This window comes from Somniosus microcephalus, chromosome 2, assembly GCF_052327205.1.
Source record: "Somniosus microcephalus isolate GS21.2 chromosome 2, FLI_Smic_1.0, whole genome shotgun sequence".
Lineage (NCBI taxonomy): Eukaryota > Metazoa > Chordata > Chondrichthyes > Squaliformes > Somniosidae > Somniosus > Somniosus microcephalus.
In genome coordinates this window covers 331,947,406-331,962,421 of record NC_140988.1, presented here as the reverse complement: position 1 = coordinate 331,962,421, position 15,016 = coordinate 331,947,406, and the positions used below count along the sequence as shown (strand labels likewise).

General features: G+C 45.2%; 1 protein-coding gene across 3 annotated transcripts in view; it reads left to right on the top strand.

Moving 5' to 3' along the window:
* Positions 1-13,867: 13,867 nt before the first annotated feature.
* The window catches only part of LOC147123583 (endothelial lipase-like), a 34,331-nt gene continuing 33,182 nt past the window's right edge, over positions 13,868-15,016 (top strand). Inside the window, exon 1 of one of the 3 annotated variants that reach the window (XM_085974967.1) lies at positions 13,868-14,368. In XM_085974967.1, coding sequence (XP_085831093.1) covers positions 14,284-14,368 — 85 coding nt within the window. In that variant the 5' untranslated portion in view covers positions 13,868-14,283. The remainder of the gene's footprint in view (positions 14,369-15,016) is intronic. The other 2 variants (XM_085974975.1, XM_085974982.1) reach the window with 2 other exon arrangements.

Here is a 15,016-nt window from a genome sequence, read left to right as displayed (position 1 = left end):
CTAGATCATTTATATATATATTGTGAATAGTTGGGGTCCTAGCACCGATCCCTGCGGTACCCCACTAGTCACCGCCTGCCACTCGGAAAAAGACACGTTTATTCCAACTCTTTGCTTCCTGTCTGCCAACCAGTTCTCTATCCAAGACAGTACCTTAACCCCAATCCCTTGTGCTTTAACTTTACACGCTAATCTCTTATGTGGGACCTTATCGAAAGCCTTCTGAAAGTCCAAATACACCACATCCACTGGTTCTCCCTTATCTATTCTACCAGTTACAGTCTCAAAAATTTCCAGTAGATTAGTCAAGCATGATTTACCTTTTGTAAATCCATGTTGACTTTGTCCGATCCTGTCTCTGTTTTCCAAGTGCGCTGCTATTACATCTTTTATAATGGACTCTAGAATTTTCCCCACTACCAATGTCAGGCTTACCGATCTATAATTCCCCATTTTCTCTCTACCACCCTTCTTAAATAGTGGGGTTACATTACCTATCCTCCAATCCATGGGAACTGTTCCAGAGTTTATAGCAGCAGATGAGCTGAAGCAGGGGCCGAGATGGGCGATGTTACGGAGGTGGAAGTAGGCGGCTTTGGCGATGGAGAGGATATTGGGCTGGAAGCTCAGCTCAGGGTCAAAGAGGACGCCGAGGATGTGAACAGTTTGGTTCCGTCTCAGATAGTGGCTAGGGACAGGGATGGAGTCGGTGGATAGGGAACGGAGTCAATAGCCGCGATTTTGCTGGTGCTCAGAGGGCGAGTTTGGAGGCGGGTCAGAGGTTAAATTCGATTTGATTGACGGCGGGTTCCGAACCCACTGTCAACCCACCTCCAAACAGCTTTCCCAAGTGTCGGGTCCCCGATTTGCGAATGGATCCGACACCAAGCGGCGGGATGTGGATTAAAGGCAATTACCTGCCTATTAACAGGTACTTGCCAGTAGTTTTCAGCCTGTTTTTGGATTTTCCCGCTTCTGGGTCGGGTTTCCCGACGTCCGGACACCACGCTAGGTAAGTGTGGCGTGTTTTGAGTCTGGTGTAATGTTTGTGAGTGGACAACAGCTGCAGAAGTGGTGTGAAGGATCCAATGTTGCACATGGTAAGTTTCAGAGCAAAGAAAATGTTGGGTACTGCATTGTTAAAACATTTACAGATTTCTTTAGCTTACAAATTTTTTAATCCAACTATATGTCCAGTGCCACCTCATTGACAAATCGCTTCTGCCACCTCACCTGCAGCTGCCGTCTGTTAAATCCGTGAATCTTGATATATGGTGTCCTTCAAGAAATAGACAGAGACTGCAGAGGAACAATCAACAGGTGTTTACTGGATGAGGGTTACTCTAAAACTAACAGTACAGATCCCTACTCAGGGTTTATATACAGGTGTGGTCACTGCCGGTACTACAGTATACAGGAGCTGTAAAAAGTAGTTCTCCCCTTAAAGGTACATACACTACACCATCTATTCCAACTTATGGAGGGAGTCATTGGAGAGCCTGGGTGCAAGAGGTCACCTTTGTGCAATGATTGTCAGTGTTTTCAGCACCTCAATGCTGTCAAACACTGAGAAATCAACTGTCAAAATAAAATTGTGCGTGGTCCCTTTAAAGAAACCGGCAGATGACGCGTCATCAAATGACGTCATCAGACCAGCTTCCTGTTAATTGGCCGGCAAGCCCGCAGGGCGGGCTTAACAAGGTCAATCAAGGTAAAATCATGTCTGTGGAGCGCATGCAGCTGGAAGTGGGACTGGAAGCTGGAAACTAGCTGTCCCGCACCCAACCCGACACCGATGACAAAATCGCGGCCAATGGCTTTGGTCTTCTCAATATTTAGTTGGAGGAAATTTCTGCTCATCCAATACTGGATGTCGGACAAGCAGTGTAACAAATCAGAGACAGTGGAGGGTCAACGGAGGTGGTGATGAGGTAGAGCTGGGCATTGTCAGCGTACATGTGGAATCTGATGTGTTTTTATATGATGTTGCTGAGGTGCAGCATGCAGATGAGAAATAATTTCCTTGGGGGATGAGCTTTTTGAGCCAACATGTAGAAAGTCCTACAAGAGAGGGGTCGGTACTGGACCTAATTCTGGGGAATGTAGCCGGGCAAGTGGTGGAAGTGTCAGTAGGAGAGCATTTTGGCGACAGTGACCATAATTCGGTGAGATTTAAGGTGGTCATGGAAAAAGACAAAGACGGCCCGGAAATAAGGGTTCTAAATTGGGGGAAGGCCGATTTTAATATGATAAGGCAGGATCTGGCCAAAGTGGACTGGGAGCAGCTGCTTATAGGAAAATCCACATCAAAACAGTGGGAGACTTTCAGAAGGGAAATAGAGAGAGTACAACGCCAACATGTTCCTGTAAAGGTCAAGGGTGGGACCAACAAGCAAAGGGAACCTTGGATGACAAGGGATATACAAAAATGCATTAGAAATAAGAGGGGGGCTTTTGGCAGTTACAAAAGACTAAAGACAGAAGAAGCCCTAAAGGAGTATAAAAAGTGCAGGGGCATACTTAAAAAAGAAATTAGGAAGGCGAGGAGGGGCCATGAAATAACACTGGCGAGCAAAATAAAGGAAAATCCTAAGATGTTTTATAAGTATATTAAGGGCAAGAGGATAACCAGGGAAAGGGTAGGGCCCATTAGGGACCAAAGTGGCAATCTGTGTGTAGAGCCAGAGGATGTAGGCGGGGTTTTAAATGAATTTTTTGCATCTGTGTTCACTATGGAGAAAGACGATGCAGACATAGAAATCGGGCAAGGGGACTGTGACATACTTGAACATATTAGCATCGAGAGGGAGGAGGTGCTAGCGGTTTTAACGGGCCAAAAAGTGGATAAATCCCCAGGCCCGGACGAGATGTATCCCAGGCTGCTGTGGGAGGCAAGGGAGGAGATTGCAGGGGCTCTGACACTAATTTTCAGAACCTCTCTGGCCACAGGGGATGTACCAGAGGACTGGAGAACAGCTAACGTAGTACCATTATTCAAGAAGGGTAGCAGGGATAAACCAGGGAATTACAGGCCAGTGAGTCTAACATCTGTGGTGGGGAAATTATTGGAAAAAATTCTGAGGGACAAAATTAATCTCCACTTGGAGAGGCAAGGATTAATCGGGGATAGTCAGCATGGCTTTGTTAAGGGTAAATCATGTCTAACAAATCTGATCGAATTTTTTGAGGGGGTGACTAGTGGGGTGGATGAGGGAAATGCTGTGGATGTGGTGTACATGGACTTCAGTAAAGCTTTTGACAAAGTCCCGCATAGGAGACTGGTCAAGAAGGTAAGAGCCCATGGGATCCAGGGTGCCTTGGCGCGTTGGATCCTAAACTGGCTGAGTGGCAGGAGGCAGAGGGTGATGGTCGAAGGTTGCTTTTGTGACTGGAAGCCTGTGTCCAGTGGGGTACCTCAGGGATCGGTGCTGGGTCCCTTATTGTTTGTGATCTACATAAATGATTTGGATGAAAATGTAAAAGGTATGATCAGTAAGTTCGCAGATGACACGAAAATTGGTGGGGTGGTAAATTGCGAGGAGGAAAGCCTCCAGCTACAGGACGATATAAACGGGTTGGTCAGATGGGCGGAAAAGTGGCAAATGGAATTTAACCCTGAAAAGTGCGAGGTGATGCATTTTGGACGGACAAATAAGGCAAGGGAATACACAATGAGTGGTAGGACCCTAGGAAGTACAGAGGGTCAGAGGGACCTTGGTGTACATGTACATAGATCCCTGAAGGCAGCGGAGCAGGTAGATAAGGTGGTTAAAAAGGCATATGGGATACTTGCCTTCATTAGCCGAGGCATAGAATATAAGAGCAGGGAGGTTATGATGGAGCTGTACAAAACGCTGGTGAGGCCACAGCTGGAGTACTGTGTGCAGTTCTGGTCGCCTCACTATAGGAAGGATGTGATTGCTTTGGAGAGGGTGCAGAGAAGATTCACCAGGATGTTACCTGGGATGGAGCGCCTCAGCTATGAAGTGAGGCTGGACAGGCTGGAGTTGTTTTCCTTGGAGCAGAGAAGGCTGAGGGGGGACCTGATTGAGGTGTACAAAATAATGAGGGGCATAGATAGGGTAGATAAAGAGGAACTTTTCCCCTTAGTGGGGGGGTCAATAACAAGGGGGCATAGATTCAGGGTAAGGGGCAGGAGATTTAGAGGGGATTTGAGGAGGAACTTTTTCACCCAGAGGGTGGTTGGAATGTGGAACTCAATGCCTGAAAGGGTGGTGGAGGCAGGAACCCTCACAACATTCAAGAAGCATTTGGATGAGCACTTGAAATGCCATTGCATACAAGGCTATGGACCAAATGCTGGAAAATGGGATTAGACTGGACAGGGATGGATGGGCGGCGCAGACACGATGGGCCGAAGGGCCTCTTTCTGTGCTGTAAAACTCTATGACTCTATGACTCTATGACTCCAGAGGTAACGGTGCGGTAATTAAGAGTCTCACCCAGTACATCAGTCGATCTATGGAGTAATTTGAAAACAAGGATGAGAATTTTGAAATTAACTCACTGGGGCATGGGGAGCCAGTGGATATTGGAGAGGACTCTTTTGGTGATTGGGGTGTGGAACTTAGTGTGTGAGAAGAATAGCTGTGGCATTTGACTAGAAGTTTTGGCTCATCCAAGTCTTGATATCAAGTAGGCAATTTGGAATTGTGGCAACAACTTTTTAATCATTAGGGGAGGCAGGAAGCTAGTGAATCAACTTTAAAGTTAAGAATGGTCTATATAACATCCAGATTCTGGATTGTACCCATTGTGGCCCATGCTCTGTGCTTTGCAGTCTGCAGTCTCAACCTCATGCTGTATTATTGCTTGTTTCTTCTAACTTTTCTTGTTACCTACTAGCACAAAGGAAATCCTGGAGAGAATCTCTCTGACTTTTTGTGAAGGATGATACAGGTGGTTAGGACCATCACAAAAGCCAGTTGAGCAACTTAAATCAGGCATGAAGCATAAACTTGCTCTTTGTGACTGCGGACTGTCCCATTTCTCTTTTTGTTTCCTTTGTTCCCTTCCCTTCTCTCCTGAAGGTGTTGACTTTTGCTGAGTTACTGTTGCCGACAGAATTCCAGTATCTCACCCAATTTATATTCTTCACATTTGACCGTAGACGATCAGTTTTGCCAGGGTATTTAACTATGGGAGGCACCAGGCTGCACAGGCAAACCTACTCCACTGTGTGTGAGCACCTTCAGGAGAGGATAGGGAAAAACATAGTTTTAAAAAGTGAGACTTTAAAGGAGCACTTTTTTCATGAACAAGTGCTTGTCAGTCCTTTTTAGGAGATGTAGGAAAACCGAAAGAGGCGTGCTTCAATTTTGTTATGGATGACCATCAGAAACAACAGATGTGAAAATTTGTTTCAATTTATATCATTGTGTTATGTGCCTACAAACAAAGAACACTTTTTCCTGAAGACAGTGTCCCTTTAAAGTATTTTCTTTCCAGATGCAGTATGACCACTCTGTAAAAATGTTTCATAAATAACCCCCCAACTATAGTAGCAGTGATGCATGCAGCATTTCAGGAAAAGAGAGGAGACGCACAAAATTGAATACAAAATACACTTTGGTTGCCCAATCTGCTGATATCTTTATCAGCATTTCATGTTAACTGTGTATTACTGCACTCCAGTGGAGGACAATCGTTGACGTTAACCGTTTTTCTTTTTCTTGTGTGTAACCTTTTTTGTTGTTGTTATGGTTCTTTATATATGGATGATGGCCAGAAAGATAATTCCTTGTGGGGAAAAGCCCGTGTTCCCTTGCTGCATAATCAGAATTTTCAACCTCGTGACATATACAAGTCCAAGGTCGTGTCAACCATGGTAACAGGTGGGAAGGTGTCACTCTCAGCTTATGAAATTCCACTGATAGTGGAAACAGAATTCCAACTTCCCCATTTACTCACAGCGCAATCTTGTATAATAATAATGATGGTTTATAGTCAGCCTAAATCTTCGTTCTTTAAAAAAAAATCTTCCTCAATTGTCCCCTGTTCGCCTTTCCTGAAGAAGCATGCTGGGAGAGAGTTCCGCAGGCACTGGCAGCCCTCTGGCGTCTCGGCTAAGTGGACATTCTTACATTCTAGGCTGGCAGACTATTCACCCATAGGAGGAGGCATCATAGCTGAATCTAATCCTGTGCGTAGATGGACATTTTCCAACAGTGGTCTCTGAACAGCAATCAGAAGCAAGAGCCCTCATTAACGTAGGGTGCTGAGATCAATTGAAGTCCACCCCGAAGTGAAAACCACTAACAGCACAGACCAAGAATGGAGACCTGGACTGTTCTGGTCTGTAGGGTTCAATTCTACACTGGTCAGTGAACATACTCACTGAACCGTTGGGGGAGCAATATGTTAATTCTTAAACTGCCCTCTACATTCTGGATTGAGCTTGAACGATATGCTGGAGTGGAATCAATGGCAAGGCAGGGGAGTTTAAACAGGGTCTGAAAACAATGGCTTTGGGCTTCCCAATGTTTATTTGCAAGAAGTTTTGGCTCATTTCAGATTTAATGCCAGACAGGCGTCAAGGGAACTGGTGGAAGGTAGAGCTGGATATAGTAAGCATATGGGTGGAAGTGGACATTGTGCATATGGAATATGAAATTCAGGGGCAGAATGTTGATGTGGAAATCAAGGACGAATCCTTGACCAACTTGATTGGTAACTGTGCGGGGGTAGGAAGAAAAGTCATTAATGCAGATGCATCAGCAGCAGCAGGACAGGTAGGAGCAAAGCGAGACCAATCCCACAAAGCAGGACATCAAAACAGGGGGAGTGGATGAGGATGGTGTGGTTGATAATGTTAAATACCACAGCGGGACTGAGAGGAACAAGGAGAGATATCACACCATTGTCACAGTCCTAGATTTCGATTAGTGCATTTACCCACTGAGCTTTCGGGGAGCTGCAACAACGATTTTAATTTATGAATGAGAAAGATCTGTAACTAATGAACGTTTGCCAATCTATCTCCCTGCTGATTTTGATCTCGCAGTAATCTAATACTCCTTTTACTCTGTGACCGTTAATTAGCCTGTGATCAAATAAATAGCAAGTGAATTCTACTATTGAAGTGATCATTTCCATGTGTGCATCTTATGATTTTCATTAAACCATGTCTAAGAGGTTTTACTGAGAATGAAGCCAGAGTGTGTGTGTGAAATTAAGTGAGTGAGAGGGAGAGTGAGAGAAACAGAAGGAGAGAGAGAGAAAAGCCCTGCCACTGACCTACTGGAGTATAGCATCACCAGTGTTTTTTTTACCACAAGACCTCAACATTGGAGTAATTTCAATATATAACATTTGAATTAGTTTTCTGCCCTCCCCCGACCCCAATTACATTTATAAGCCTCTATAAATTGTTTTGGCTGTCAGGAACAATAGCAGCTGACTGGTCATAGTAACACAAATTTGTTAGATGTTTGAGATTGCACATAGTCTAAAAGGAAAGTTACGGTCAATATGTAATCACAGCTGTTCTCATTGTAGGCATGAGTGCTTGAAGACATCTTGGGGTACGTATGTGTTAGAGGAAAACGTTCCCAATTTGAAAATAAACACAAAACTATGTATCCATATAAAAAACAAGAGATAAAAAGTAAACTGTGATTGCTGGAAGTTTGAAATAAAAATAGAAAATGCAGAAAATCATTCAGCATCTAAAACCAAAAGATAACTTTCCTACAATACCACAATGACCACACTTCAGAGGTCTTCTTCTTCTTCTTCGGCAGTCCCTCGGAACCGAGGATGACTTGCTTCCACATTAAAAATGAGTTCTCGGGTGACTGATGAGTCCAATGCGGGACCTACAGTCTCTGTCATAGGTGGGGCAGACGGTGGTTGAAGGGGCGGGTGGGTGGGGTGCTTGGGTTGACGTGTGCTCCTTCCGCTGTTTGCGCTTGGCTTCTGCGTGCTCCTGGCGAACAGACTCTAGGTATTCGGCGCCTTCCCGGATGCTTCTCCTCCACTTTGTGCGGTCTAGGGCCAGGGATTCCCAGGTGTCGGTGGGGATGTTGCACTTTTTCAAGGGGGCTTTGAGGGTGTCCTTGAAGCGTTTCCTCTGCCCACCTGGGGCTTTCTTGCCGTGCTGGAGCTCCGAGTAGAGCGCTTGTTTTGGGAGTTTTGTATCTGGCATGCGGACGACGTGACCCGTCCATCAGAGCTGACCGAGCGTGGTCAAAGCTTCGATGCTGGGGATGTTGGCCTGAGCAAGAACACTGATGTTGGTGCGCCTATCCTGCCAATGGATTTGCAGGATCTTGCAAAAGTACTTCATTGACTGTAATGTGCTTTGGGACATCCTAAGGTTGTGAAAGGCACTATATCAAGTCCATCTTCTTCTAATGTTTCTGATGGGTCACTTCATCAGAATTTACATGGAATGATTGGATTCCGGCTCACAGTTGCAATTCCCCATGTGATGATTTTTTTGATCTTGACCCATTGATTGGGGTGATCCAGAGAGCAGAGAGGAGATGCATCTCCAAGGGGAGGGATGGTAAATAACTGCGCTCTGTGCTGTTGACCTATTTATTTAAAAAAATTGTGGTCCTGGCAATTTGCATCATTTTTACTTGATCTCTTGCCAATCTTATGAATTTATATATTAAAAAAATCACATTTCCACAAAAGCTAGAAACCAGTTAAAGAGACCGTATACATCAGAGATCGCTGGTGCTTACAGTAACCAGGTACATTTAAATGGGGTTGCAATAAGCCCTAAGCTATTTCCAGCTCAGCTACTATCTCACTATAATTCTTATCTTTCAAAATAATGTGGGTTTTTGAAGGTACATTACTTTTCAAAATACATATATTGTGATTGCATGCCTGCTCACTTCTTTCTGCCTTTCTCTGTATTTTATAATTGCCACATTTCCTGCTCCTAATGGAAATCAGATCAAAGGAATTAATGGTTATTTCTTCTCAATTCCCTCTCTGTCAACAGCCTCCAGTGCAATCCTGCCTTTCCTAACTCTTAAGCAATAATGGACATTTCCTAATTTTTGACTGACCTGCTTCTTAAGAAAGTAATTCCTATTCAGACTGCACAGTGTTCAGCACCATTCACAACTCCTCCAATAATGAAGCGGTCCATGACCGCATGCAACGAGACCTGGATGACGTTCAGACTTGGGCTGATAAGTGGCAGGTAACATTCATGCCACAGAAGTGCCAGGCAATGACTATCTCCAACAAGCGAGAATCTAATCACCTCCTCTTGACATTCAATGGCATTACCATCGCCGAATCCCCCACCATCAACATCCTGGGGGTCACCATTGACCAGAAACTTAACTGGACCAGCCACATAAATACTGTGGCAACAAGAGCAGGTCAGAGGCTAGGTATTCTGCGGCGAGTGTCTCATCTCCTGACTCCCCCAAGCCTTTCCACCATCTATAAGGCACAAGTAAGGAGTGTGATGGAATGCTCTCCACTTGCTTGGATGAGTGCAGCTTCAACAACACTCATGAAGCTCAACACCATCCAGGACAAAGCAGCCCGTTTGATTGGCACCCCATCCACCACCTTAAACATTCACTCCCTCCACCACTGGCGTACCGTGGCTGCAGTGTGTACCATCTGCAAGATGCACTGCAGCAACTCGCCAAGGCTTCTTCGGCAGTACCTCCCAAACCTGCAACCTCTTCCAACTAGAAGGACAAGGGCAGCAGACGCATGGGAACACCACCACCTCCAAGTTCCCCTCCAAGTCACACACCATCCTGACTTAGAAGTATATCGCCGATCCTTCATCGTCGCTGGGTCAAAATCCTGGAACTCCCTAACAGCACTATGGGAGTACCATCACCACATGGACCGCAACGGTAAGCCTTACATCAGTTGTGGGCAAAATGCTGGAGTCCATCATTAAGGATGAAATAGCGGAGCACTTAGCAAATGGGGACAGGATAGGACAGAGTCAACATGGATTTACAAAGGGTAAATCGTGCTTGACTAATCTATTGGAATTTTTTGAGGGAGTAACTGGTAGAATAGATGGGGGAGAGCCAGTAGATGTGGTGTACCTGGACTTCCAAAAGGCCTTCGATAAGGTCCCACATAAAAGATTAGCATGGAAAATTGAGGCTCATGGGATAAAGGGGAAAGTTTTGGCGTGGATAGGGAACTGGCTGTCAGATAGAAAACAGAGAGTTGGAATAAACGGCTCATTTTCTGAATGGCAGGCAGTAACAAGTGGGGTACCACAGGGATCTGTCCTGGGCCCCCAGCTGTTCACAATTTACATTAATGACCTGGATCAGGGAGTCGGATGCAGCATTTCCAAATTTGCAGACGACACTAAACTAGGAGGGGGGGTGGGCTCAGAGGAAGAGACCAGGAAGCTCCAGAGCGATTTGGACAGACTGGGCGATTGGGCGGATAAATGGCAGATGCACTATAATGTGGACAAGTGCGAAGTTATCCACCTTGGGTGCAGGAACGGGAGGGCAAATTATTATTTAAATGGCAATAGATTGGGAGAGGGGGAAGTACAGAGAGACCTGGGTGTTCTTGTACACCAGTCACTGAAGGCGAGCATGCAGGTGCAACAGGCGGTCAAGAAGGCAAACGGTATGCTGGCCTTCATAGCAAAAGGGTTAGAATACAGGAACAGGGATACCTTGCTGCAGCTGTACAGGGCACTGGTGAGACCACACCTCGAGTACTGTGTACAGTTTTGGTCGCCTCATCTGAGGAAGGATGTTCTTGCCATGGAGGGGGTGCAGCGGCGATTCACCAGGCTGATACCAGGAATGGCGGGAATGACCTATGAGGAGAGACTATGTAGTTTAGGGATGTACACACTGGAGTTTAGAAGATTGAGAGGGGACCTCATAGAAGTGTATAAAATTCTGACAGGTCTAGACAGACTGGATGCAGAAGGAATGTTTCCCTTGGCGGGTGAGAACAGAACTAGAGGACATAATTTGAGGATAAGGGCTAAACCATTTAGGACAGAGATGAGGGGGAATTTCTTCACTCAGAGAGTGGTGAACCTGTGGAACTCATTGCCACAGAGGGCAGTGTACGCCAGCTCATTAAATATATTTAAGAGGGAATTAGATATATTTCTACGGGCAAAAGGGGTTAAGGGTTACGGAGAGAAGGCGGGGACGGGATACTGAATTAAAAGATCAGCCATGATCTCATCGAATGGCGGAGCAGGCACGAAGGGCCGAATGGCCTACTCCTGCTCCTATCTTCTATGTATCTATGTATCTAAGAAGGCGGCTTACCACCACCTTTTCAAGGGCAACTAGGGATGGGCAATAAATGCTGGCCTTGCCAGCGACGCCCAGATCCCATAAGCGAATAAAAAAAATACCATTAAAGATATGCCATCGTAATTTTAGAAAGTTCATTTATTTTACCTCACTAAAGATCTGCCATTTCAAGACTCCTTGCAGGCTGTCCCAGTGACATAATGGTTCGGAAGGAACCCTGTATATTGCGAAGGGGCTCCACTGGTTGCAGTGGAGATCATGGGCAGGATTTTCATTGGGCTATGGAGGCGGGATTGGAGGCGTGTGGGGGGTTAAAATCTCGAAATCGGGGGGCACAAACCCATCCCGCCCCCAACCCGCCTCCATGCCAGTTTCAAAGGAGGTGGATACCCGACCTGTGCTGGGAGCCGCCTCCCTGAGGCGGGAAGGGGATTAGTGCCAATTAATTGACTGTTAACAGGCAGTTTTTAGCCTAATCCCTATTTTTATTCCTGAAGTGTGGGATTCCCGATGGCTCCAAACCACGCCAAGTTAGCGAGGCGGACTGTCGGGCTCAAGGGCTTGGAGGGTTCCAGATGTCCGTTGTTCAGGTGAGTGATGGGTGCATGAGTGCAGAGGTAAGTGTGTTTGGTGTGTGTAAAGTGTTTAAAGAAGTTTTACTTATCTTTTCTTACCTTTACAGCCTTCCTTCCTTCAGGTCTCGGGAGTCCCTCATCTCACCGGCACAGAAAGCAGAATGACTGCGAGCTGTCAAAAGTTGCAGCATTCAGCTTTCTGTTCTGGAGAGATCTCTAAATCAGTCTGAGCGGAAGGAATTAACTTCGTGTACAGATTGTCAGTGTTTGACAGCTTCAAAGAGCTGTCAAACGCTGATATTTCATCTGTCAAAAGCTCTTGACAGATGAAATGTCAATCTGTGATGTCACCTGTTGCTGGGTGGCCCTTAATTGGCCTGCTGAGCCCGCTGGGCGGGCTCAACAAGGTCAATCAAGTATGGGTTGGCCACAACTCGATGGAGGCGGGACTACAACCCTGAACGTTGTAGTCCCGCCTCCTACGCCTCCAGTATTAAAATCCAGCCCCATAAGTCTGGACCCTTGGAACCTGAGAAGGAACCCAGAGATATCTGACCTCAAGAACACACGTCATTGGATTTTCAGGAAATAAACCAGTGTTGGATGGCTACCTTCCTCTCCTTTAAGACCCTCCTTAAAACCTATCTGGTTGACCAAGCTTTCAGTCACCCCCTCCTAATATCTCCTTCTTTGGCTCGGTGTTCATTTTTGTGTGATTACGCTCCTGTGAAGCTCCTTGGGACGTTTTTTTCTAAATGCTACTGTATATAAATGCATGTTGTTAACACTTCTCCAATTCTCTCCAGTCCTCTGCTGAAGATACTGACCTGTTCTGTGTGTATGATTCCACAAGTAATGGCAACCATCAGTGGCCATTTTTTCCACTTATTAGACAGTGACTGGAGCCAGACTATTGTATCATGGAAGGCATCGCAGCTGACTCCACAAGCGCATTTTCCAGCAGGGATCACTGGATAATGATCAGGAGTGGGAAGCCTGACTGAATTTTCTCCTCCCCAGCTAGGGATGTTGAGACCAACTCCAGACCTTTACTGCTACCTTATTCTGTGGTTAACACGGCAGAGACCAAGAGATCAAACCTAAGCCATTCCTGATACGTGTGGAACAGTACCACGTCAGTATAATAAAGAAACCACAGTGTGTCATTGGTATAAATCATTATTATCTTCGTACCTTACTCAGCGAGAATCCCCCCACATTGTAACATTGAAGGTCAATCACTGACTGATCTCATTGATATTGAGAACCCCCCCACATTGTAACATTGAAGGTCAATCACTGACTGATCTCATTGATATTGAGAATCCCCCCACATTGTAACATTGAAGGTCAATCACTGACTGATCTCATTGATATTGCCGAACGGTAAGCTATAATTCATCCTTTTCTCCAGGAAGCGAGGCTAATTGAATGAGAGGTTTCACTTTCCCACATTACCTGCCATACAGGAAAGGAACCTGTTTCGGCACCTGTTAGCAGGTTTAGGTGGCTTAACATTTCACTGCTTATGAAGGGTATGTACCACTGTGTGCGGACTCTGAAATCATTTAAATCCTGAATCACAGGGACTGCAAAAAGCATTCCATTCTCTTTCAAAACAAGTGTCTCGCTTCATTTATTTCATCTTTTTCCATCTCTGTGTTATAGCTTATTACTCACAAAGATTGATTTTTTTGCAACTCGCCCAGACACCAATCATAGAAGGGAGGTAGGACGGGAAAGGTTACTGTCGGTCATGTTCGAGATCGAAGGGACTTCAAAAACACATCGGGTACCTCTGATCTTTAATCATTATAGTTCTGTCGCACGAAATTCCTTTTTTGTTGTAAATTAATGTTTCACAGCTGTGGAATTTCATCCGCCCATGATACACAGACTATGTGTAACTGGGGGGGGGGAAATTATACAACTTTCGACAAAGTTCACTTATTTCAGTGGAAATGATTTAAAGTTACATTGCCTGTTGTGATTCAAACGGATTATAAGATTATGAGTGTGCCGTTTTTTAACACAATTTCTCACCCTCCTGTTGAGTTTGGAATATGTGGCAGTAATTCAGCGCTGAAAGTCATTCATCCTATTGAATAATTCAGACCCCACCTTCCGGGCTCGACCAATGGTGAAAACCCAAACGTTGAATAAATTAGTCAAATACCTATCTGCCGATTAGTCGGATGACTGAAAATATCTGCTTAAAAAGCCAATTGCAGGAGCCGTGGCATGCAAAAAAAATTGTAACAAGCTGCCTGAGAAGTTTGAACTAACTCGCGGAGTTTGCACTAACTTTTTGGGACCAGTGAGCTCGGGGCTGGTTGTTCTACAGGAATAACGTTGATTAAAAAAAAAGTTACAAAAATTAATTTATAAAATCCACCTTTGCAAAAAGCCCGCCCGACGATCAGTGCGATATCTGAGTGAAGGCAATGAATAGCTTCACTTTGTGTATCAGTCTGCTATCGCTGTTATCCGCCGGCTTCTCAGAGAACGGTTCCAAGGACGCAGTTACTGGTAAGAACACGTTTTAAAGTTATTATTAAGCACTCCGTAGATTATTAAACAAAGACAGCGTTGCAAACTTTGCTGGAGTACTTTTTCATGTTTCTGAGTGACATTTCCCGCCCCACCAATGTTCTGTGTGTCATATATTCACTTGGTTTATCCTGTCTTATACTCTTTCCAGTCTTGCGACTGTCCTGCACTATGGGATCTTTCATCAGGCTTCTCAATTAAAACATAACTCACTTTAAAAAAAGCAGATAGTAAAGCAGGTGTGCAATTTCCCCCCTGAAATTGGTTCGTGCAATCTCTTGGATCGGGGGAGTTCCCTACTTCGAAGAAAATAACTTGTGCTCATATATACTGGGAAGGTACAGCTTAAAACGACAGAAATGACAATGGCAGTCCCCCGTCGCAAGCGCGTGGATCGCTGCACAGGTAACGTTTCAAACAAATGGCCCGAGCACTTCCCGTTTGATGAAGTTGAGGTACCGCAAAATATTTGAGCACCCGCATCTTAATCAAACATGTCATTCAGATTTGGTTCCTTTGCCCAGAAAGGTTCACTCACTCACCCGCCCCTCTATTGCTACTTGCTAAACTCTGTCCTGATGGCTGAATGGGAGGGGGGTCGAATAGTTCTAAGGTTTAAGACCAAAA